The 22,780-nt window shown below is 38.0% G+C and overlaps 1 protein-coding gene across 1 annotated transcript in view; it reads left to right on the top strand.

Annotated features, from left to right (window-relative positions):
* The window catches only part of LOC140938698 (uncharacterized), a 27,717-nt gene extending 4,990 nt beyond the window's left edge, over positions 1–22,727 (top strand). Inside the window, exons 3-7 of the mRNA XM_073388199.1 lie at positions 9,919–9,975; positions 10,483–10,682; positions 13,943–14,062; positions 18,525–20,030; positions 22,201–22,727. Coding sequence (XP_073244300.1) covers positions 9,919–9,975; positions 10,483–10,682; positions 13,943–14,062; positions 18,525–20,030; positions 22,201–22,352 — 2,035 coding nt within the window. The 3' untranslated portion in view covers positions 22,353–22,727. The remainder of the gene's footprint in view (positions 1–9,918; positions 9,976–10,482; positions 10,683–13,942; positions 14,063–18,524; positions 20,031–22,200) is intronic.
* Positions 22,728–22,780: the final 53 nt, after the last annotated feature.

Below are 22,780 nucleotides of genomic sequence, written 5' to 3'. Positions count from 1 at the left end.
TACGCTTGTAGAGCATATTTAATGACACCAATCCTCAAGCCAAAGAATGCCCGGGGGGGCACTTGGGTATTTTTTTGGGTGGGTATGTGCCGCCCGTCCTAGAAATGGGCCAATTTTTTATACCCCCTTCTAGAACTCGCCCTAAAACTGATACCCCGTTCTAAAAATGGGCCAATTTTTTATACTCCGTTCTAGAAAGTTTGTAAATTGAAATAGCCCTGTTTTTTTAAAAAGATATTTCTTTATTTGTTCGACTTATACATCAAATCATGCTTCTTCATAATCATCCCGGGTACGTTTCCTGTGCATGTGGATACAATGCGGTTAATTATGACGCAAAATCTCTCACCACGCACAGAACCACGCTCTTAAGCTAACGATTTTCCTTCTCCTCCCACGTCCCCATCTCCCTCGGGTACATTATGGACTCGTTGTCTCAAATTTCACTCGCCTAACAGCGTGAAATTACGTATAACAATTTTGAAATATCACTCGTGGTATTTATGCCAAATATCACTACTAATCATGGTATTACGTATACAAATTGCACGCGAAAGGCCGATATCACATGATTCGCGAAGTGCGATATCGGTTTTCAAGTTTAATTTAAAGTGGAATTCACGAGTCAGGTAATGGATTTTCCTTGAATCGCATAACTGAATAAAAATTAGAAAAAAAAAAAAAGAAAACGGCAATAATATTGTTTGTTTTTATCCTGAGCACGCGCTCCAGAAGGCCATTTCAAAGTCAACTGTCAGAACTGTCATTGCGTTAGCAAATAGGAAGCAAGGTCAGTCGTACACGTGTGAACCTTCGACAACTTTTTTTGTACCTTGTGCTTGTTTTTACATTTGTTTTCAAACTTTTTTACATGTAAAGAAGCTTCACACTAATCGTAAGGATAAATAGAGGTATTTCACTGAATTTACAAGCCGTTTATCTATAACATCTTTTTTCTAATTGGTCATTTGCTCGAGAAGGAAAATAATTTACACCTTTTACCTCTTCGGCGGTAAAACTGAAAGAAATGAGGTGTCCAAGCGAAAGCACTGAAAGTTTAACATCGCGATTGACATATGGTAAGTACCTTGAATTGTTTTAGAAATGCTGTTCAAGTTCAGCTCTGTTTTGTACTTTTCTAAGTATCACGATTCAGGACGATTGCAAGCGGCGTACTCTTTTTCGTGTTTTCAGGGACCATGTCGTCTTTGAAGGTATTTATTTCTTCTTCTGTATATGTGACAATCGACCCCGGCACTTCCTCCGTTGTCGCTTCTCCGTTTTGTTTGGTTGAACTTTGGCTTGCCATTTTCTGGGCCGTGTTCACAAGATTTTCTTGTTTTCTCGTTGTCGCGAGCGAAAGAGGTTTTTTTTATGCCTCTTCGAGAATTTGTAGATCAGTTCAAAACAAGGAAGAACCTCCGACTGACTACAAAAAACGCTTTTGTTTGTTTTTAACTCTTCAAAAGGTGACAATGGTTTTGAAAACATTTTGAAATGACATTGTAGAAACCTCTTTTGCAGTTGTTGTGTTAGAATTTGACGATAGTTGTTACGTAGATGCGAACCAATATCGCTTAGCCTCGTTTTCAACTCGCAATTCCACACTAAATACCTCGCTTCGTTAACCAATCAGAATGCGAGATTTTACTCAATTATGCGATTCTTTGCTTAATAAGATTAATGGATTAATTAAATTCCATGTACGATTCATTGACAACAAAATAAGAAAAAAAAAGAATATTCACCGCAATTAATTATTAATAATCTTTTAATTCTTTTGTTTTGAAATTTGTGATGGTTTTTTATCATTACATGAATATTTTAAAGTTTACAAAAGTGGCAAACCAATTCCCATTTTATCGGATTGGTGCATTAGCTTCCATTCTTTAAGCTTGAGGACCTTCATTTTCAATTTGTGTTCTTCCCTCGCCATGGACAAGAATGGGTCCTCCTCCTCAGAGGAATCTGGTCTTCTGCGTTTGCACCTGTCAATGTAATGTCATCAGATGATCAATAGCTGTAAATTATGCGATGAATTATGATGAAAAAAATTTAGAAGCGATTAAAAATTATTGTACTTCTGACTATTCTCCTTTTTTGTGACTTTTGTCGCTCCTTTCCTGCTAATAGCTTCAACGTCATTAAGTGGACTTGGCCCCACTTCGTACGTAATAACTTCCATCTCGTCTTTGTCCCGCCTTAAATCAAATTCTTCTTCTGCATCATCATCAAATTCCTGCTCTGGAGGATTAACTGAGGCTGGGATTACGTCCGCTACTAATTTGCTTACTTCACTTGGGGAGGCAGGAGCTTTTCCTCTACCAGTTTTTCTTGCCTCACGACGATGTAAGTCGTGTTCCTTTCTCCACTGGAGTTTCAGCCGCCTCCAACATCCTTGAAGCTGACTGAGGTCGCATTTGATACCGTTAAGATTTTGGGAGTTAAACTTAGTTAAAATTTCTCCCATGCTTTTGTCTTTTTTGCTAGCGTTTTACTGTCATAGCCTTTACTTTCCACTTCTGGAAAGTCTCTACCCAATTCGGCCAATAAAAGTTTTCTTGTTCGCTGAAATTTGTTATGCGACTTGGTTTAGAAGCCATATTGTAGAGACACAACCGCTATCTGGAAATGTGCATACGAAATAACTCGGCAGACAATGCATTTCCTCGTGAGACATGGTTTAGCAATTGACTTGCAAGAACACGGTTCAGTCGTGTTTTAATAACGTATTTTAAGCATCGTTTAGCCGTTGTTTATCGAGACAACGTCTAAACCGCGGCTCAGCCCAAAACACTGGTTAACTTAGACTTCGTTTAAATAACCGGCCCCAAGTATTTTGTCACGGAAAGGCGCGGCTTTCCTCTCTGTGAGTTATATTTCTGATAGAGCCTTTTCTTTCAAATTGTGTCGGTAGCCTCTCACTGGCTTCTGTCCACCAAGCGTTTTCCCAATGTGAAATACTCCTTTCCTCAAACGTTTCCTCAGAGGAGTTTGTTTCGGCGTGGAAAGGTTTCCGTTTGTTCAAACTTAATGTATCTCAACATCAAGAATAGCTGAGAATTTGTGTTTCAATATATGCCATGAAAATGTTGGCAAGGAAACTGCTGTCTTTGTGCATGCCCATCGCGGTTCTGTGGTGCTTTCCATTGAAGTGGAAAGAATTTTCTTTGAGGTTTGAGTATTTCTCGTAGGTAAGATGTAGGAATAGGAGAGTTATCCTTGTAGAAATTTGTATACGCTCTACAAACTACTCGTTTTATGGTATATTTGCCGTGACTGGTGACGTCCGCCGAAACAAGAAATGTTCTATTTTTTACCTTTTTTTTTCAAAATATAATTTATAAAGTCGGTATAACTTCCGTGATTTTTTGATATTGGTTGTAGCAATCTTACGTATCAACAAAGAAGGATATTCTTTCCGTTTGACCAACTGATAATTCATAAATTTAATGTGGTTACTTTCTAAGGTAGAAAAAGAAAGTTCTCTTCTTTTATGGAAACAAATATCGATAATGTCGGTTCATGTCGGTAGTTGTTAATACTTTTCCTGTCGTTAGTCGGTTGTATTTTTTTCTCGTTTTGTCGGTAGTCAGTAATATTTTTCGCCCTTTGTCGCTAGTAGGTTAACCCCATTCACACCCTCCTCAAATAATTAAGATGGCATCTTGGTTGAATGATATTACTTATGAGGATGTCAGGGCATTAAACGTCGCTGTAGAAAACCTAAAGACACAATTAAGCACAATTTGTTACCGCAAGAAGGATTCCAACGGGTATTTTGTGGGAAGATTCAGAAAATCGTAAACTTTTTATGTATGCTTTCAACTTTCCAGAGCGTCGTTGGTCTGGATAAAATGATAAAACAAGTCAAAACTCTCCATTGTGTGCGAAATGTGTCAACCTTGATATCAACGGCTATATTTATCAGAATAAATGTTCAACACGGCCAAAACGGTCGATGCAAGAACCACAGATTTGAGCTAAGTTTTACGAGTTCATTAACAAAATAAAACTAGGATTCGAAAACGGGAAACTTAAACGGGATCGAGTAACACAAGTGTTGTTGCTAACTACACATCTATGGAGAACTTGCAAAATAACTTGACTTGCGTTGAGGGCTGACTCTCCTAGGGAGAACAACTGAATCAACTAAACTTATCCAGCAAAGGCCGCAAATTTATAAGAGATCTCCATCACCTAACGCAGCAGATAAACGAATGCAAGCAGAGCCGGTGACACCACACTCTCCACACCTGATACGATGAGTCTAGTCAAGAGTGTACCAGCTTTACCCAGCTCAGATGTCCCCCCCCAAAAAAAGCCAGCGAACACGCAGAGCCACCATCTCAGACTGTTACCGGGGAGGAAAAGGCTCCCTTCCAACCAAGGAGCTACAGGGCAGGACGTGTGAAGCAAGTCCCAATCAAATTAAAAAATTAAACTGAACCAACTCCTCCTGATGGGATATTTAAACTGGCATGGCGAGACAATTGCCTGCATTTGTTGTTTGTTATTTTCGATTCCCCTACACCTTCGTTGTACGTTAGGCCGTCTCTGATTCTTTGTTTTTCTTTTTTTTTTTTTTTAACACAAAAGGGCATTACTAAACAAAAACCCATAAAAATCTTGTGAATTTATTCACTGACAGGGGAAATTCACAATATTTTAATGCCTTATTCACCAGATTTTCATTGCCAAAACTAAAGGTATTTTCATGGGTTCAACCTATGAAAATACCGTTAAAAAAGCCATGAAAATACTTTGAAACATTCACAATTTATGGCCCATGAAATGACAGATTATAGATTATAACAAATGCAATGAAAAACACAGTCATGAAAAGGCAATGACTTTTTTTAATGACTCATGAATTTGACTTTTTATGGGATTTTCATGGTTTTCAGGAAAAGGCCATGAAACATATCCATATTTTTCATGGTGTGCAAATTCATGGCGATTTAATGGGATAGAAAATTCATGGGTCATGATTATCCCCTTAACGGGGAATTTTTATGATCCATTAAATGTATTTTGTGCCTGGTCCTAAGACATTTCTATGGGTTAAAGTAATGGCTAAATGGTACCTTGAAATGGCATTAAAACCCATTGAAAGTCAATCATTTCAAAAACTATGCTTACCTTGATCTTTCTCAATGTGCTTTCTATCTTATTTAGAAGAGTATAGATATACAATTTACAACCAAAACCAACCGGAGTATCAATCTGCTCCCATAATAAATTTATTGTACCCACTAAGATGATAGATACACTAAGTCATTTGAATCCTTTAGTTACAAGAGCACAGAAATCATAAACTCATATGAATTTAAAATAAATAGACTTAAGCTTCTTTTTCACTAATATTTTGTTTCACTGCATGCTAAAATCATATAATAAAATCATTTTTTAAATGTTTCACAACTTTCATACTTATCATTTTTTAACCCTTTAAACCCAAAATCTAATTTTCATTCTCATTTGTTACCCCTATTCATTTCCTACAGAAGTTGTGGGGAGAAGTCGATAAAATCTGATATCGAGCAAAATCATCTCGTGTGACCATGTCTGTAATTCTCATGACCACTCTGTCTTACAAAGCATTGATATTACAAGGAGAAATTTGATGCTGATCACTCTTAGGGCTTTAAGGGTTAACCTTGCTTTATTTTCCAATAATAGCTTTAAACCAATTTTACAATATAACACAGCTTTAGAATGACTTTACTAAACCTGTGAAATAGATAGTATAGGCTACTACGCACTACTATACCGGCATGTAACATTAAACAAAACGAATGAAAAAAATATATGTATGTATGTCTTTACACTAATTCCATTGTATTCTTTTGTGCACTTGTAACTATTTGACATTAATTGTTAAGGTATATCACTCTAATATTTTGTAAACAGCAACGTATTAAAATTACCTTTAGTGCTGTTATTATATAACAACTAGGCCATATATTTCTCCTTGTATATTGCAAATATTGTTGGCTTAAAAAATGTTCATTTTTGAGTTCAAAGAGTAGGTTGTTTTAGTATATACTAACACAGTGGATAGTGTTTTATGCGCGCTCTGATTGGCTACTCAATCAGTGAATTTCCTGCACTATTCACTGATTCACCTCCAGTTCCTCCGAACGAGCGACGCCAAACTCTCGTAAGTTGCGAGCAAAATGCCTTCCCGGTTTGCTGCCGTAACAGACAAAGAAATTTCACAACTAATCAGGCAAACTGTTCCCGAAATACACGAAGAAGGTGACGGAGATCGGTTTGGAAGTTTTAACAGGTAAAGCTTTGTCTTTTTGAGTCGAATTTATCGATAAAACCGGTGAAAAAGTTTTTTGTTTACAAATGCAAATTAAACTTCAGTCTTGCGCTACTTTATTTAGTTGACAGTTGTTCATAAATAAGGTTAAAACTAAATTTAATAGTCTTTTTTTACAAAATGATTTTAGATACAAAAAGAATTCACAACTCCTTTTGAAGAAATTTCCCCGCAAGAGCTAATCAAATGCCTTCAAAAGTTTTATCTGTCGGCAAGAAAAAGCGTCGGACGCAGCCGTTCGGTCATTACGCGCCAAAATTGTAATCGTTGGCAACAATATTTGAGTTCAAAATCATCATTTTTGTGCTCAATTATCTCACTGTTTTAGTAATTATACTAAAACAATTATTCACCTCAGTGTCGGTGGCTAGTGGTAGATATTTACCTCTGCTTCGCAGCTCGGTAAATTTTCACGACTAGCCACCTCCAGTTCGGAGAATAATTGTTATCTATCCTTCTGAAGTAATGGTGCAGAGAAGAAGATATACTTGAGTCTTATTTTTTGCTTTTCCTCAAAAAGTTAAAGGTTATTTTCTCCTCACTATGAAGAAAGGTTAACAAAGTCCTAGCATTATGGTTGTGTGAAAAACCGCCCGTTTACTTCAGTTCTTGATTGGAAATAAATGAACTGCAAACTAAAGTGCTTGTACTTGTAGCGGATATGGCGTTTAAAATATTTAATAAATTACTCGTCTTTAAACATACATTTAAAGTCTTGACAACTTTGACAAATCGGTGTCTGCCAGAATATTATCAGTATATATTCAATTTGTAGGATTCCATCTACCATTTGCAACAAAGACCACAATTATGTCTGCAAGAAACAAAAAGGGGCCAATAAAATGGTATTCCATTGCATCACCCCTTAAAGTTTCCCGCTCACATCGGCAAGATTTAACTAAAATATCCAGCTTCATACCGTAGTAAATGTCGAAAGTTACCATCAGATGACCCAAGTAACAACGAAAACACAATCAGAACGAACATGCCTTTACCATCCACAATCCAACTGATTTATCGTTCCCAAACTTGATTGGAAGCACTCTTCATGTGGACGACAAAACAAATGAACAATCCGCCTTTAAAATAACGTCAATTTGGGCGCAAATATATGAGCTCTTGTTGGAAAGTCCTCGTGAATTTGAACTGATCCAAACGGAACTTCATTTTTCGCTTTTCGATTGGTTCAAAAGGTGCACGTGACGATGGGAGTCGTTTTCTAAGGAGACTGGTAACTAGTCAGCTCAAACATCAAACATGCCGGGTAATCCGTTCTGAGATCTAGTTTTGTGAGCCTAAAAAGTGGTAGTTCTAAGACCTGAATGAAATAATCTAATGAAAGCTTTTTAGGTGTCAGCAGCAAGGGGAAAAAATTGCATCGTTTTTAGCAAGAAACGATGGCCTTACTTACAAAGCTTCAACGAAAAACATATTGTTGACATTTTTTGGACTAGCTCAGGTACGAGAAGACACCTTGAATATCCCAGTTGCTTACTACACTTGTGGGTCAAATTAGCGTTTTTTTCCGATACAAAAGTTCACGCAAAATATCTCAGAATTTACGAAGCTAACTTTGCGATCGCTGAGGTACATGTAGACTTCAGTATTATGGACAGTAAATACTTAACTCGAGCAGAGGCCCTTTGATCTTCCTAGATACATGTAAAAATCGCAGCTATGGAATCCACGACGTGTTGTGTACTAAAGAGTGTTGTATGTGATCAGGAAAATCAATTTTAGAGAAAGGACATTTAGGCAAAATGACTTCAATGTATTAACAAATTGCTATGCATGTGGTTTGCAAGCACTGAATACCTGAAGTCTACTAGTATTAAAACACAGGAATAGCTGCAGTAGAAGTGAACAGGCCCAAAGGCAATTTGTCTGGACTGAAATCAGTTTCCCTATTTTTATTTGTCGTTCGTTAAGAAAGAATAAGACAAGTATGGAAAGACATTTCCCACATTTTTTTTTTCAAGTTCATATCATGATAGAGAATATGAACAACAAGACCTTCAGTCTTCAGAGAACCAGAACATTACCTTCCTAACACTAAGGAGTCAAAATGGTGTTGAACAATAAAGTGCAACTTTGAGTTACAAAAGATTGAAACAGTCTATGAAGCTATTTCTTTGGACTAACAAGTTACTGTTTTTAATCACACAAATTTTTTTTTGCATTAGCATGTGTCATCATGAAATATATATTGACCTAAGTTTAAACAGATCCGGCAGGAGCAATTACGAATTAATAAATGTGTGGAACATTTCTCTAAGGCATTACTGCGCTTTTCACAAACATGAAACTCTAAAGTTCAAAAGCCGCCTTCGCAATTGCGTCTTTCGCTGCCGTCAATCATAATTACGATCACAAGCAACGAACCTTGAAACACAGAAACACACAAAACGGATCGAAATCCACCAATCACAAATCACAAACCTTGACCTTTTGAACCCGTTAAAGTAAAGTTTTGTTTCCTAAGAGGTCCGTTAAGATTATTGACGGCAGCGAAAAACGCATTCGTCAGTTGGCTTTTGAACTTCAGAATTCGTATGATTGTGAAAAGCGCAGTAACGTCTACTTTTGTGCTAGTGTGAGTTGGCCACTTTCATGCATGAGTTTTTAATTGTGCCGTCATGGGAATTTCATGTGCCATTAGAACTTTCATCACCCATGAAATGCATGCTAGGCTGTAACTGCCTTTTTAGGGGTCATGAATTGTATCAGTCTAAAATATATGTGACTTTCATGACCAATGAAAATCCATATTCATGGCTTTGTAAACTTTTCATGCTTCATGAAAATAACCAGTAGAGAATTTCACGGAAATTTCGTGACCTAAGTTAGCATCATGCATGAAATCTGAAATCGCTGTTTTCATAGCCATAAAAAAGAGTTCATGGGGTTTTCAATAAAAAAGAGATTTGTAGTGGGGGGATGTCATAGTATGCAGTGAAGGCCCTCGATGTTTCGTTAGAGCTCAATGTTGCGTTACAGTTCAGGCTATCTTGACATTGCTTAGAGCATTGCCATAATAAGGACATACAAGTTAAATCAGGCTCTTTACATGTTTTTGAATGGAGCAAGCCATTAAATGGGCTGCGGAAATTACTATGTTTCTCGCTTCCATTTTACAACAGGTAAACCGTATACTCGTGAAATTAGGACTGAAATAAATTCATTTCGGCTTTGTCAAAATTCAAACAAATTTCCTCCCTTAAAGGCTCTGGGTATTAAGAAGACTAAATATTGACAAACGCAAGATAAGTTATTTTCCAATTTCACTCGTCACCATTTATTTCATCTCACATAAAAATTTTTTATCAAATATTCGTTAGATGTTCTGATTAGTAAAAAAAGAACTGTTTGTTGTTTTACCAGTTTATATAAAACTTGTTTGTAAAAAATTATTTCATAAACATTAGACCAAACTTAGAAAACCACGAAAAAAGAACTATAAAAATTACGAGCCTAATTCTGAAGTATGTATGACACCCGAAATTCAGAAATAATATCGCCCATCGTTGTCCTTCCCCGACAACGTCCTTATTTAATCATGTCAAACATCTGAACAAATATCTTTATAGGGCTGTAGCATGTAAAAACCTACACCAGATACCGTCAGGGATCTACAATGCCCTCATGTAAGTAAACAATAACACTTATTTAAAGCTTACTTTGTTGCCTGTTTGTATGCTGTTTTATTGTTGTCTTTTTTTTTTTTTTTGTACAAAAGGCAGATTAATTTTTTTGGGGAGATTCTTGAATGTCAAAGAGGTCTAATCCAAACTTTATCACATGTCTTGCTATTTATTTGCCGCACAAACTTTTCGCGCGGAAGGAAACAAAAGTATATATCTATCTAAATACACGTATCTCTCTGAGATGAAATCCTTTTTGAAAATGGGTGTATATATATTATTGTTATACGCGAGAAACAACAACCACTGACCCTTAACACCCCAAATAATCATATAAGCAGAATAAATGTTTTGAAAGAAAATCCCACCCTGAGTGGGATTTGACCGTCCCTAAATTTATAATAATAATAATTCAGATTTACATGTATCTATAACTGGACCGAGCGTCTCCCTGTCTGTCTTGTTTGCCACGATGTGTGATAAACAAACATGTTATGTTTATTTCCTTAGTGAGTGTACTCCATCGTCATCCTTCTATGTAGTATTCGAAGATGGTGGATATTCCAAAAAAAGTAGTCTGTTTCGCTCGGGCTTTTCATGTACTGAATGCAGTTTCAAAGAAGAACTTACCTCTATTTGTTCCAATTGTACATTTTGTATGGCTGGTTCTTATGCTGGTCCTCAAGGCAGCTGTATTCCATGCCCTGCAGGTACTTTTCTTTTTCTACAATAAGATAACATGAGGATATCTTAAGGGGTTAATGAGTTTGAGTTCTAAATGACATGTGTCATTCTGTTTTGCAGATAACATGGCATGTATACACGTTTAATTTCCGGTTCCGCTTATTTACAACCAGGCTATACCATGTGGACTAATAAAAGAGATTTGTAAATAGCTAATCGATTTGGAGCGTTGCCAACGGAAAAAAGAATAGTCGATTTAATTTATTCAAATGATCAAGCATTTCTAAAATCAAGTTTAATCCTCGTAGCCTGAGTCAGTGATTTAAGCCCTACGCTTCTTTGCTTGGTTGTTCTTGAGACTTCTCTTTTTTTGTGAGGGGGGGGGGGGGGGGGGAAGATTGAATCTGAAGCCGCTGTAATTATACGTTAAGTATACTTCATGTATACTTTACATGTACTTTTACTTCTCGGAAAAAAGTACATTTGAAGTATACTTCGTCGTACTTTAAGAAAAAAGGATAAAAGAAGTATATTTGGCAACTGTACTTTATTTATACTTTAAATATTAAAGTGTACTTTAAGTATACTTCTTCAAACCTCAGTGGTTATGAAAAATATTTCCCCTGAGAAAAGGGTACTTTAAGTCTACTATGAAACTTTAAAGACACATTCTGAGAATATATTAGAAGGCAGTGATCTTGATATCACTTCCAAACAAAAGTATATGCTAAAAGTATGCCAAAAGTACACTTCAACTTGAAAATACAGTTTCAGCGTTGTTCTATTAAGGACATAATTGAGACCATGTAAACATTACTACAAAGTGCATGGTGAAGTATATAGCACTAGGTTTCTAGATGCTCAAATGCACGGAGCACACGTCAGTTAGTGTTCTACTTCGTGAAAAGATCATCCGCCGAAATCTTCCTTTTTTTTTTCCGTGAGCGAAAGACAAAGTCATAGTTTCGTCCTGGCCAATTTTCTTTAAGGTCGTTCGTGGAATTTTAATTTGCATATGGGTGTAAAAAATACTGGATGTAATTTAGGCCCACGTCGTTTTACGTTCTTTTAAGAGAATCGAACCAAATAGAACGAGAACTGGGAGCAAAACTATCGGCATTATCAGTCATCTTTACTTCCTTTACGTGAGGGAAGCGTATAGGTGTTGAATTACCACTGACTTGCAGTACGATCAAATCATGTACGGGATATTGTGGATTTCCTAATACGGTCATGTATGAATCATTTACAGGATACCTCACTTCCATATACGGTTTTTGCGGGCGATAGAGATTCAAAGCAAACATCATTTCGACGGCGTTGTCTTCAAGATATTTATATGCTTGAATTATTGCCATCTTCACAACTCGAGTACAATATGAGTGGCAAGAGAAAATAAAACAAAAGAAAGAGTACACCATCACTGAAATTTGACGATAATAATAAGTCATCGGTTCTAATCGCTATCGATTCTCCTTTACGATCGAGTCATTTGCAAATAGGACATAAATTAAGCCTCAAGTTTAACAAAGTGAGAGCTCATTTTCTTCGTTTAAAGTGCCTTGTCTTATAAGTTTTTTTTTTTTTTGAGACGTTTTGTTCCAGTTTTTGTGTGCAACAGATAAGAACGTAATGGAGCAATTTACTTTGTAACCAGAGAGTAATAAACAGATCTGACATATACTTGGGGTATTTATTAATAAGTTATTCTGTGTAATTATTAATATAAGCAAAACATGAAAATGTGGTACCTAGGTTGGAGTACTAAAACAGGTCTCAGTTGGTAAAACCTAAGGAATAAGATTTCCGTATAACCCCATACATTTATCATGCATACATGTTTCGACTCTATTCAATTAAGCCATTTGTGAGGAAAAGTAGGAAATTGCTGCATGCCTAACAAATGAATGGGGTTATCTGGAAATCTTAACAACCCTATTTTCATGTTTCTCTCCCAAGTTGAAGCTGAGCACTAGCTTCAACTTCCTGATACTAATTAACCAATGAAAATTAGTAATATGCATGACGTATACCTCTTGTGAAGTATACTTCAAGTATACTTTTGAAGTGACCAAAAGTACTGTACTTTAAGTATACTTTTGTTAAGCACACTTGAAGTATACTTTAAGGACAAATGAATTATAAAACGCTACTATGCGGTACTTTAAATGTGAAGGAAAACTTAGTGGAAATCCCGAAAATCCAGCTGGCTGAAAATCAGGATTCGCGCGCGCCCATGGCCTGGTGTATTTGGCCTTGTTGTTATAAATAGGAAGAAGTGGAGCTTGTTGGCGTTAATGGACGGCTGGCTGTTGGACTGCAATCGCTTGATTTTAAGCTTCATTTGCATGCACTTGTACTGTTTTGGTTGGAAACGTCCTTTAGACCTTTTTCATTTTGGACTTCTTTGTATCCATTGATAAGATGATAAGGTGAGACAGTCCTTACGCCTTTCCATTGATTCTCGACTATTTCGTCGTAGTCGACCAACGAAGATTCACGTACGTGGCCTGTTACTCAGGACGTTATCAAACTCTTCCGGCGCCATTTTCCTACTTTATGTTTACATTTTCATAATGGCAGGACTGGCACCAGCTTCTGAAAACATTCATCTACTGTGTTGTCGAGTGGGAGGTATTTTTGTTCACTGCAACAGCCTTGAGCTCTTCAATTGATTCACTTGAGATAACAGGGAACCTGGAATAATCTTCTTCCTGAGTTGACTCTGGATTTGTTGTTTCTTTGTCGCTGGACTTGGGAAAAAAAAATCGTCAAAATATTCATCGAACTGGACACTGAATGTTAGAAACTTTCCTAAAAGTAGATCCTTAGCCTCAAGAAGCTCACTACCATTTTAAGCTCTCTACCTTTTAAAAACTAAAGTTTTGGGACAAAAAACTGGCATAAGTTTGCTGCACAATATTGAGTGTTTTGTTGTTCATTTTCCTGCAATTTGATTGGCTACTTTGAATGATCCTTGAAATCTGACTGGTTGTTTTGTTTAAGTGTTATATTCTCATTGGTTGCGAAAAAAGATGCGATTTAGAGCAAAAAATAGTAAGATTCGTGAATACACCACGAGAGCCAATCAAATTGTAAGGATCACTAGTGATTTTGAAATGGATGTAGTAAATCGCTTAGCGTCTTGTGTCCGAGCAACTGAAAGGGAAAGGTCCCTTAATTACCAATTTTTCCCTAGTTTCCGGCTTTGCTTACGTCAAGAAAATATTTCTTAAATTTTACAAACCCGGACTAAAACAGTTCTATACGCTATGATTGATTTTAGGAGGCTTTTACCAAAGCGAAATGGGACAGGTGTCCTGCAAGAATTGTAGCACAGGCACTTTCGTTTCAGAGGAACGACATCCTGGCAAAACCCCAACTGACTGTCACGCATGTCCTTACGGTAAGAGCGAAGTTCCTTTCTAAGACATTCTTGGTATTGCGGGTGGAAGGGTATGTACAGAGCCTTAAATTCTTTAAAAAAAAGTCTTGAAACTTGCCCAGCAATTTTCCAGACCTGTAAAAGAGTTTGGAAAATGGAGAGGTAGTCTGGAAAATTTTTTTTTCAAAGCTACAATCAGCGACAAAATTGTTGTTCTTTGTTTCGACGCGCTTCGATAAAGGAGAGAATAAGAAATCGTGCCCGACGCGCCACATCGCACGATGTCAAGGCACGGTTAAGCGTGACACGAAATGTCGCGCACTGAAAATAATGAGATCGCCTTATTCTAATTGTTCTAAAATAGGTATGATGAAGTCGAACACAACAAATAAAAAACCACCGGGGGTCTTACATCACAGCATAAAGAAATAAATTCAATTAACTTTCTAAAGGACGTACGGCCACTTTTGAGATTCAGACAATCGGAGACAAAATTGTTGAGACATTGTACTTAACTAGGGTAACTTCGGAGAACAAAATAATCCGCACCCCTCCCCTCTCCCCTCCATTCAAAGTTGGGGTGTTTGTTGTTTTCTATTGGTAGCTAGAACAAGGGCACAACATTGCACGGAGGGGATGGGGGAGGAAAGCAATATTTCCTCCCTTTGAAGTTAATAAAACGTAAAAAAGCCCAGTTTTGGGCGAAGTGTCTCAACTCATTTTGTCGCCGATTGTAGCAACAAGTTCTTGATAAGTGAATTTTTTTTTTTTTTTTTCGTTTTGGTCAAATCTTATTCAGTCTCGCCCGTACGTTTGTAACGCATCATGAAGAAAACCTTTGCTTCCTAAGTTTTTTAAGGTCTCCTTTGATCACCTATTTGATAATCTTGTGTCTGGAAAAAGAAATCATTGTTTTGGAAAAAAAATCTGGAAGAAGTCTTGAATTTTGGATTAAAAAATCTGTACTAACCCTGGAGTGAAGCTATCACTAAATGAGGCAATACGTTCAAACGATTGAAACGACATTGAACAATATCTACACCAAAATACATACCTAACCAACATTAGTAAACATCCACTGCCATACTTTCGTAAATCCCTTATTGTGATTACCTAAAGTACTCAATTACTATGATGACGGCTCAAACTAGTCCAGTAAATCGGGTCAATCAATAGCGCGAAAATAATGCCATTAGCCAATCAGAGAACTGGAAACAATTCAAATGCATGCACTGTTCTCTTGCTGGCTGCAGTTAATCAAACTGCACGTCTTAATATAACATTACAGAATAGCGCCTATTGACACCATTTTGACCTGATGAAATATTAAAGAATTTCAGCCAGTAAGATGGCGTGTCTGTAAAACCAGCAACAGGCCCGGAACACCCCAGAAGACTCCCGGAACACCCCGGAACATCCATAGAACACCCTGGAACACCCCCAGAACACCCTAAGAACACCCCTGAATACCCCCGGAACACCCTAAATTACAAAAATAAAATAAAGAATAATCTCCAACACCAAACATTTAAAAATATCATCAATGAATAATCAATATGTTTTATCTGTAACTGAAAAAAGGTAGATCACATGGGTCAGATTGACGAACTCACGCTGCTTAACGACTTCTGTAGTCTCCCTCGCAGCCGTTTCTGCCTTGTCTTCGCGTGGGAGGAGCGTTACGTGACGTTTGCTTTTTGTGAAATAAACATAGAAAAAAATCACCTCATGTTTGGGAACAGGGGTCTTTTTTGCTTGACCATGCGCGACCGCGACTTGATAAAGTCACGCGGCCAGTGACAGCGACCGTGGTGCATAGTCATAGGAACCAAATTCCTCGCTTTGAAAGCTTGCTTGAGATTCAAATGGTAGCAGAAACTTAGGAAAGGTCTTTATTGTACAAAATAGGTAAAGATCTGGTGATTTAAAATGGAGACGGATGCGCTGAACGAGTTGAAAGAGCAATTTTTTTCAAGGATGTCTGACAAGAACATGGCTGCTTGTTGTTGTTTGACGCTCGACCCGTGTCTTGATTCCCCTTCAAGAAACTCAAAGTTTGGCATAGAATGCATTGCTGATGGGTAGATATCGAGCAAAATGCTCTTTATTTAGTGTTTGTCTATAAATCGGATGTAAATTAGTTTCTCGATGCCGTAGAGGATTTCTGTCAATAATTTGTGGATAGCTGATTTAGCCATATTTCGGGATTGGATTAATAACGATCAGCGGGTGACTACCACGCCGCGTGGGGTAATTTTCACACGCTCGCGTTTTTTGGCTCGCTCTACTATCCCTGAGGAAAAATGGGGACTACTCGTATTCTATCCTCGGCATTTCGCGCCTCGTTGACGCGGCTTCGCCACAAACCATCAATATCAATAAGAAAAAAATATCCTCTGGAACCCAGGGTACACATTTCGGTAAATCACGAGCACATTCGCCAAGACCAACGAGCAAAATAATCTCGATGATAGCTTTGAGACGCGCCATCTTGAAGAAGGCAGACCTTGTGGTGAAAACTAGGCACGTGTAAGCGTACTACTACCGCGATGGGCGGTCCGGTAGTCGCCAAATATTCTAAAATTGCAATGGCTGCTTCGTATTAAACAGCTTTGTTGGGAGTTGTGGATTAAAGAACGAGGTATATTACATGACTGTATAGTGTTGTTGTTTGGGTCCATGAACTTTAAAGAACATCGATTACATGTGGATTCGCCCGACATTGATTTGTCGTTCTTTAAGCCGCAAAAAAGGAAGAAGCGCCAAAGTGACAGTGGCAGTATATGTGGATCAACAACATTTTCCGGTTATGAATTTATACAAAATATATTCAAGATCGACGTAGCAATCGTCGAGATTACTAAGATCGTTCAGAACGCTGGACCTATTTTAGTAATGGCAACAATATAATCCAGGCAAAAAGCATCTTTGAAGAGAAGGGGGCTCGAACAGCCCTCTATCCTAACTTTTCAAGTTTTTTTTTGTTTTTTTTTGTGTGTTTTTATATATACCTGGATTTCTGAAAACCGAGTCAGCAAAAAAATCAACTCATGCTACTACTTGGCAATTTAAAACAGTAAAAAACCATTCAAAGGCCAATTAAAAGCCTTTCTCTGACGCCGGGCAGTAAGTTAGTGGTCCTTGGAAGCATTTCAACGAGTCCAAATTTAAAATGACGCAAATTTTAGAACATTTATTCAGTAATCTGACTCCGTGAAGTTTCAAACAGGTGTCACTTCAGTCTCGAAATTTTTAACTTGAATCGTGAACTGCAGCCAAAAAGTGTATGGCTAAGGCTCACATAACAACTTAAACAGTTAGCACTCTTTTAATGGGTCCGATAATCGATAGGATTTCTCATGAAATAGACAACAAACTAATTGAAACATAGTACACAAATTATCACCTTCTTATCTGCAAAAACGACCTAAATGGTTCAAAGCCAAGAGCTCGCTGAAACTTGACCTAGATCCAGTTTTCCTGTGTCTAGAATTGGTTTTTCAAGGCACAATCAGCTAAGCTAGGCACCCACGAAACGTTTTTGTGGCTGGCACAGAATATTAGTTGCAACAGCTCAACTACGCGACCACATACCTGAGTTCTGCCTGTCAACACCATGCGGAAATCACACAATCACACACTTTCGCGGCACTGATACTACTATCCTCAACCACGCATAATCTTCTCACGTTCAAAGCACGTTCAATTCAAGTTCCCGGATGTACAGTCACACGGTCGGCAGACCAGCATAGACCCTGTTTTCACACCAGAAAAAACTAACTCTTGGCCAGGGTCAAAGTTCACCCGCAATTTTAACTCCTAAAGGCCTGTTCCCGAGGCCAAAGACTTAGTGGTCACCTTAGAAAAGCGAACAGTATCGTACCTTTCTGTCTCAGCCCGGATCCGAATGATTGACAAACGAGAATACAGTACGATATTGGACGATGCAGACTTCGCGAATCGTACTAACTTTGTCCCATCTCAGAGATTTACATGATGTTCTCGGGGAAACGTTTCTCAAGGTGACCAATAATGAAATGTAGACTGCTTAACCGCACAGAACCAGCTTTAGCCGCGCACTGATTTCAAATAACTGTCACTTGTGTTAGACAGAGAATTGAGGGTAGGGACAGGAAAAAAGTAAAAAAGGGAGGGAGGGAGGAAGGGGGGGGGGGTAGATAGAAATTTTTGAAAATCTGTCTGCAGCCATTTCTACACAAATCCTTAACCACAAAACAACCAAAAAAAGGACATAAGTAAACAACACAGAAAGCAAGCTAAGACAGGGGAAGTTGAGAGAAATTACAAAATGTTTGCTAACCCTGTTTTCATAAATCCAGGTAGATTTATGCTAAAACACTTAAATAAAGACACTAATTACGTAAACCATTTTAAACTATGTTATTGTTGATGTTACTTGTTCTGTGGTTGAAGCTTGTTTCAAATTTCTCAGCAATAAATCGTTTTACTTGTATATTGGTAGGTACACTTTCCAATGAAACTGCTGGTTATCGCGCATGCAAATGCCTCCGCGGATTTTACCGCATGGATCGTTTTGGCCCCTGCTCTGAATGCCCTGCTCACGGTATAAAGTGTGTCAACGATACAGCAATTCTAGCACCAAATTATTATTGGAAATGGCCAAGTGAAAAGGAAAAACGGTGTTATAGAAACTTCCTTGAAAATATTTACACACTGGAGCCTCCATACAACAGAGGATTCTCCAGGTTTCAGGGAACGCTACCCCAGCCTCAAAAATGTCCATATCCTAGATCCTGTAAAGGCGGAATTGACTCATCCTGTCACGACAGATTCAAAGGAATTTTATGTGCCTCATGCTCTATCAACCACTACCTCCGATTTAACACGTGCCTGGAATGCCCAAGAATGGTTAACACAGTCATATCATGCGTAGTCGTAATTCTGGTATTTGTTGCGGTGTTTTTAGTGGTTCTTTGGGGTGACTCGAAACGCACAGAAAACAATCGTACGGTTGCAGATGTCGTTATGTCTTGTTGCAAAATTGTTATTGGATTTTATCAAGTCATTGCTGGAATTTTTTCTGCGCTTGTGTATGTTCGATGGCCTGTTATTCTAAACTCCATGGAAAAATATTTGAACTTAGTTGAGGGTAACATACTGAAGTTCGCACCTTTAAGCTGCATTTACTCTAAATTGCGTCCAGATCCATTCCTACAATTTTCTCTCGCTGTTGGCATAAACATATTTGTTGTTTCCCTTATTCTTCTCTACCTCTTCCTGAAGAAACGCTACATAAACAATATGGAGGATTCAATGAGCGAAAAGATGAACCAAATATCGAGGCTTAAAAAGTCTTGCTACCGTAACATATTCTTATTTCTTCTGTTGTCTTACCCAGTGACGAGCAAGAAGATCATTGACATTCTGCCGTTGCCTGGTGTATGTGTCAACATGTGCTTCAGTAAACGCGATTGTATCTCCCTACTGAGGGCTGATTACTCCATCCACTGCTATACGCCTCGGCACAAGATTTTCTGGAAAATTGCTGCAGTGTTTGCCTTTTATCCTATTGCATTTCCGTTAATGCTACTGCTTCCCATTTATAAATATCGACAGGCGGAAACTGAGAAAGAAATTGCCTTCGGCTTGAGGGTGTTTTTTGAAAATTACAAGGAGAAATACTGGTTTTGGGAAACACTTGAAATGTACCGCAAACTTCTCCTTATCTCCTTGATTCTTCTTTTTGGGTCAGAAAGCCACTCTCAGATTGGTTTCACTTTGGTCATAACAAGTGCCTCGGGGATAGCCTACACCCTTTTCAGGCCCATCAAAGGAAAGTTTGAAGATCGTCTCCAAACGTGTGTGCTTTGGATAACATTTTTCAACGTTTGCCTTGGTTCTTTATATGGTCAGTCTGATGGAAGGAAAAAGCACGTGGAAAACGACTCCATTTTCATCAATGTTTTGTTCCTTCTCCTTAACAGCTCCGTCTTGATCGTGGCTGCAGGTGAGTTCTGCCTTTCAGAGACTCCTTAGTGTAACTAGTGAAATTTTTCGATATTTCTTAGAGGTATTCCTATGAATGTTGAATGATCAGTCCCGTGAAAAAAAAAAAGAAAGAAGGATACGTATGCGTTGAAATACACTATTTCAAAGTAGGGAATGGTACGTGCGTTTAAATGTTACCTTTGGAATGTGCTACTGCATTTAATATCCGTCCTCCCCGGTTGTGGTTCTACCTTTTCTTCTTACGCGAGAAGATTAAATAAAGTTGCATTTACCCCTGAAGACTTCCATAAAGTATTGGTTTATCCCTTAAGAATATGGGTCCTACCCCGTCCTACCGGGCGGGGGCTGGGGGAGGGGGACGGGTATAAAATGTAATAGCCCAATTGTGGTTGCAGGTGAATGTCACCAAAGTGGAGAAGTTTTTACGATTCACTGAACTATGGCGACGAGTTTAATCGGGGGAAAGGGGTTTGGCAGAGCCACGTTCTTTTTTTTTTTTTTTTTTAACCAAGTTTAAAGTGTCAGCGCAGAATCAGCGCAGTATCTTTGATAACTATAACCAGAGTGAAATATAAAAACGTTCTTAGCGTTAAACAATGATGTAAATATTATTATCCCCATATATAACGAACTGAACACAACACAGCACTTTGGAAATTCAAAATAGTTCTTAAGGGCGCCCAGAACGGCTGGTAATTGAGTCTATTACTCTGTGTAATGAAATTGTTCTTTTAGCATAACATGTATAAACGATGTCAGATTTCCCCACAGTTCCCAATTCCTAATAGCCCACTTCTGAGTGATAGCCTGGGACCAAAACTAAGTGCGCGCGTATTTATGGGATTGTTTGGGGGGACAAAATGAGCAGCCACCTTGTGTCATGACGGGGCATGCAAGTTGTTGTGTCCCTTCGTGCACAAGTAACTTCAGGAACTCCACTGGTCTGGCATTCTATAGAATACCAAAGACAACTGACGTATCCAGCGAGAATATGTACTTTTGTTTCGGAACGCTAATTTGAAGTACACGGATTTGCATTCCTCTAGTTTTTCTCGAAGTAAGATCTCCCAGGCACATCTTCCTTCAGTTTGACATTTTAATGTTTTTTTTTTCTTTCAATTCCACCTTTTTTTTTCTTATTTTAATTTGTTTTAACTCCGCTTAAACATTCCACCCCACTTTCCACCATGTTTGTTTACATTTCCGTCCCCCCAAATAATGCCATAAATGCGCGCACGCCTAGTTCGGGTCCCAGGCTATCAGTCTTTTCCGAAGTGAGCTATGTTCTGCAAACCAACTATAATCCAGCTGATGTTTGTTGTCTATTCAACTGTAAGTTACCCGAATTGAACGTTCTCAATATCCCCCGTAGCATTTCTTAGCATGATTTTTCTCCAAAGGGCTCCTTCAAAGGAAACGAAGGGTTCTGGGAAAGACAAGTCTAAAGTCTATGACGTATTTCCGTTTCCGGTACCTGACCCATTCTAACAAAAATCGAGTTTCTTTCCGTGCCCAGGCTTCTCGCGCACTGACTTTATGTTGCATTCTCCTGAAGTGGAACGTAATTGTAATTGCTGCATGAGTTAAAAGCTTTGCTACAAATTGAAGCAACTAGGGAAGCCAGTGTGTTATTGTTGCCATGGTGTCAGCTTCTGAAGTTTTAAGAAAATTCGAGCCTCTGGCTTGGTGTAATCACCATCATCATAAGGACCATCACCATCACAAGCTGATTCGGGGTAATAAATCAAACACGACACCCAGTAATTTATCCGATTTCCAGATAACGAAAAGTGGGTTGAAAAACGAAGTGTAACCAAGATAATGTTTAATTAAGTCCCATTTCTAGATTATTTATCGAATGAAACACTGAGTGGAGTAGCTTCGTAGATGAATAATAATTTTTGGATTTTGGAAGAAATTTAAAGCTAAAGCTAACATTTTTTTATGCGGTAATTAAGAACTGATATCAATCCTCACTGTAGTGGTTTCCTTTGTTTCCTTTTCAAGAGTTATTTTAAAAATGAGTTAGGAAATAACAATTATATTTTAGTTCACGATTTTGAAGAGGTGAATCTGCAAGGGGCGAATTTTCTCTACCTTCTACATGTATTTTCAACAATGCTCTTCATCATTCTGATTAATGATGGCTTTTTTGCTTGTTCTTTTAGTTAAGGGATTCCTTTACTTGAAGTCTACTTGGAGAAAAGTGTCTTCCTGCCTCAAGCAGTGTTTTTACCTGGTTTGCCACCCCTGGTGTGGATGTAGTTGCGGACAACAGGAAAATGCTAATGAGTACATACTCATCCAAGATGAAGATTGAAATAGCCTCTAGAAATGGACTTCAGTGCGAACTTTGGTTAAAAACGGTGTAAAAAATTGCTTTAACATTAGTTAAACTAAATTAGGTGATAAATAGATTACCAATATTAATATCAAAGGCTATAACTTTTACCACTCTGCTTCGCGAACAAGCGCGGGCGGAGCTGCTTTATATATAGCCGACAATCTTAAAGGTATACTTAGACCTGAGATTAAATTTAATACGGAACAAGTTGAATCTCGCTGGGCAGAAATTAATGCTGGTAAAGACAAAAGGAACGTGATTATAGGCTGCAGGTATATACATCTTACTAGCAACTTAGAACAATTTCGAAACCAATGAAATTATGTTACAAAAAACACTTAATCCCAATAGACACGAAATTTACGCTTTTGGCTATATTAATGTTGATTTTTGAAAATAGAATG

Source organism: Porites lutea, chromosome 5 (genome assembly GCF_958299795.1).
Source record: "Porites lutea chromosome 5, jaPorLute2.1, whole genome shotgun sequence".
Taxonomy (NCBI): domain Eukaryota; kingdom Metazoa; phylum Cnidaria; class Anthozoa; order Scleractinia; family Poritidae; genus Porites; species Porites lutea.
This window is presented reverse-complemented; position numbering and strand designations above follow the sequence as displayed.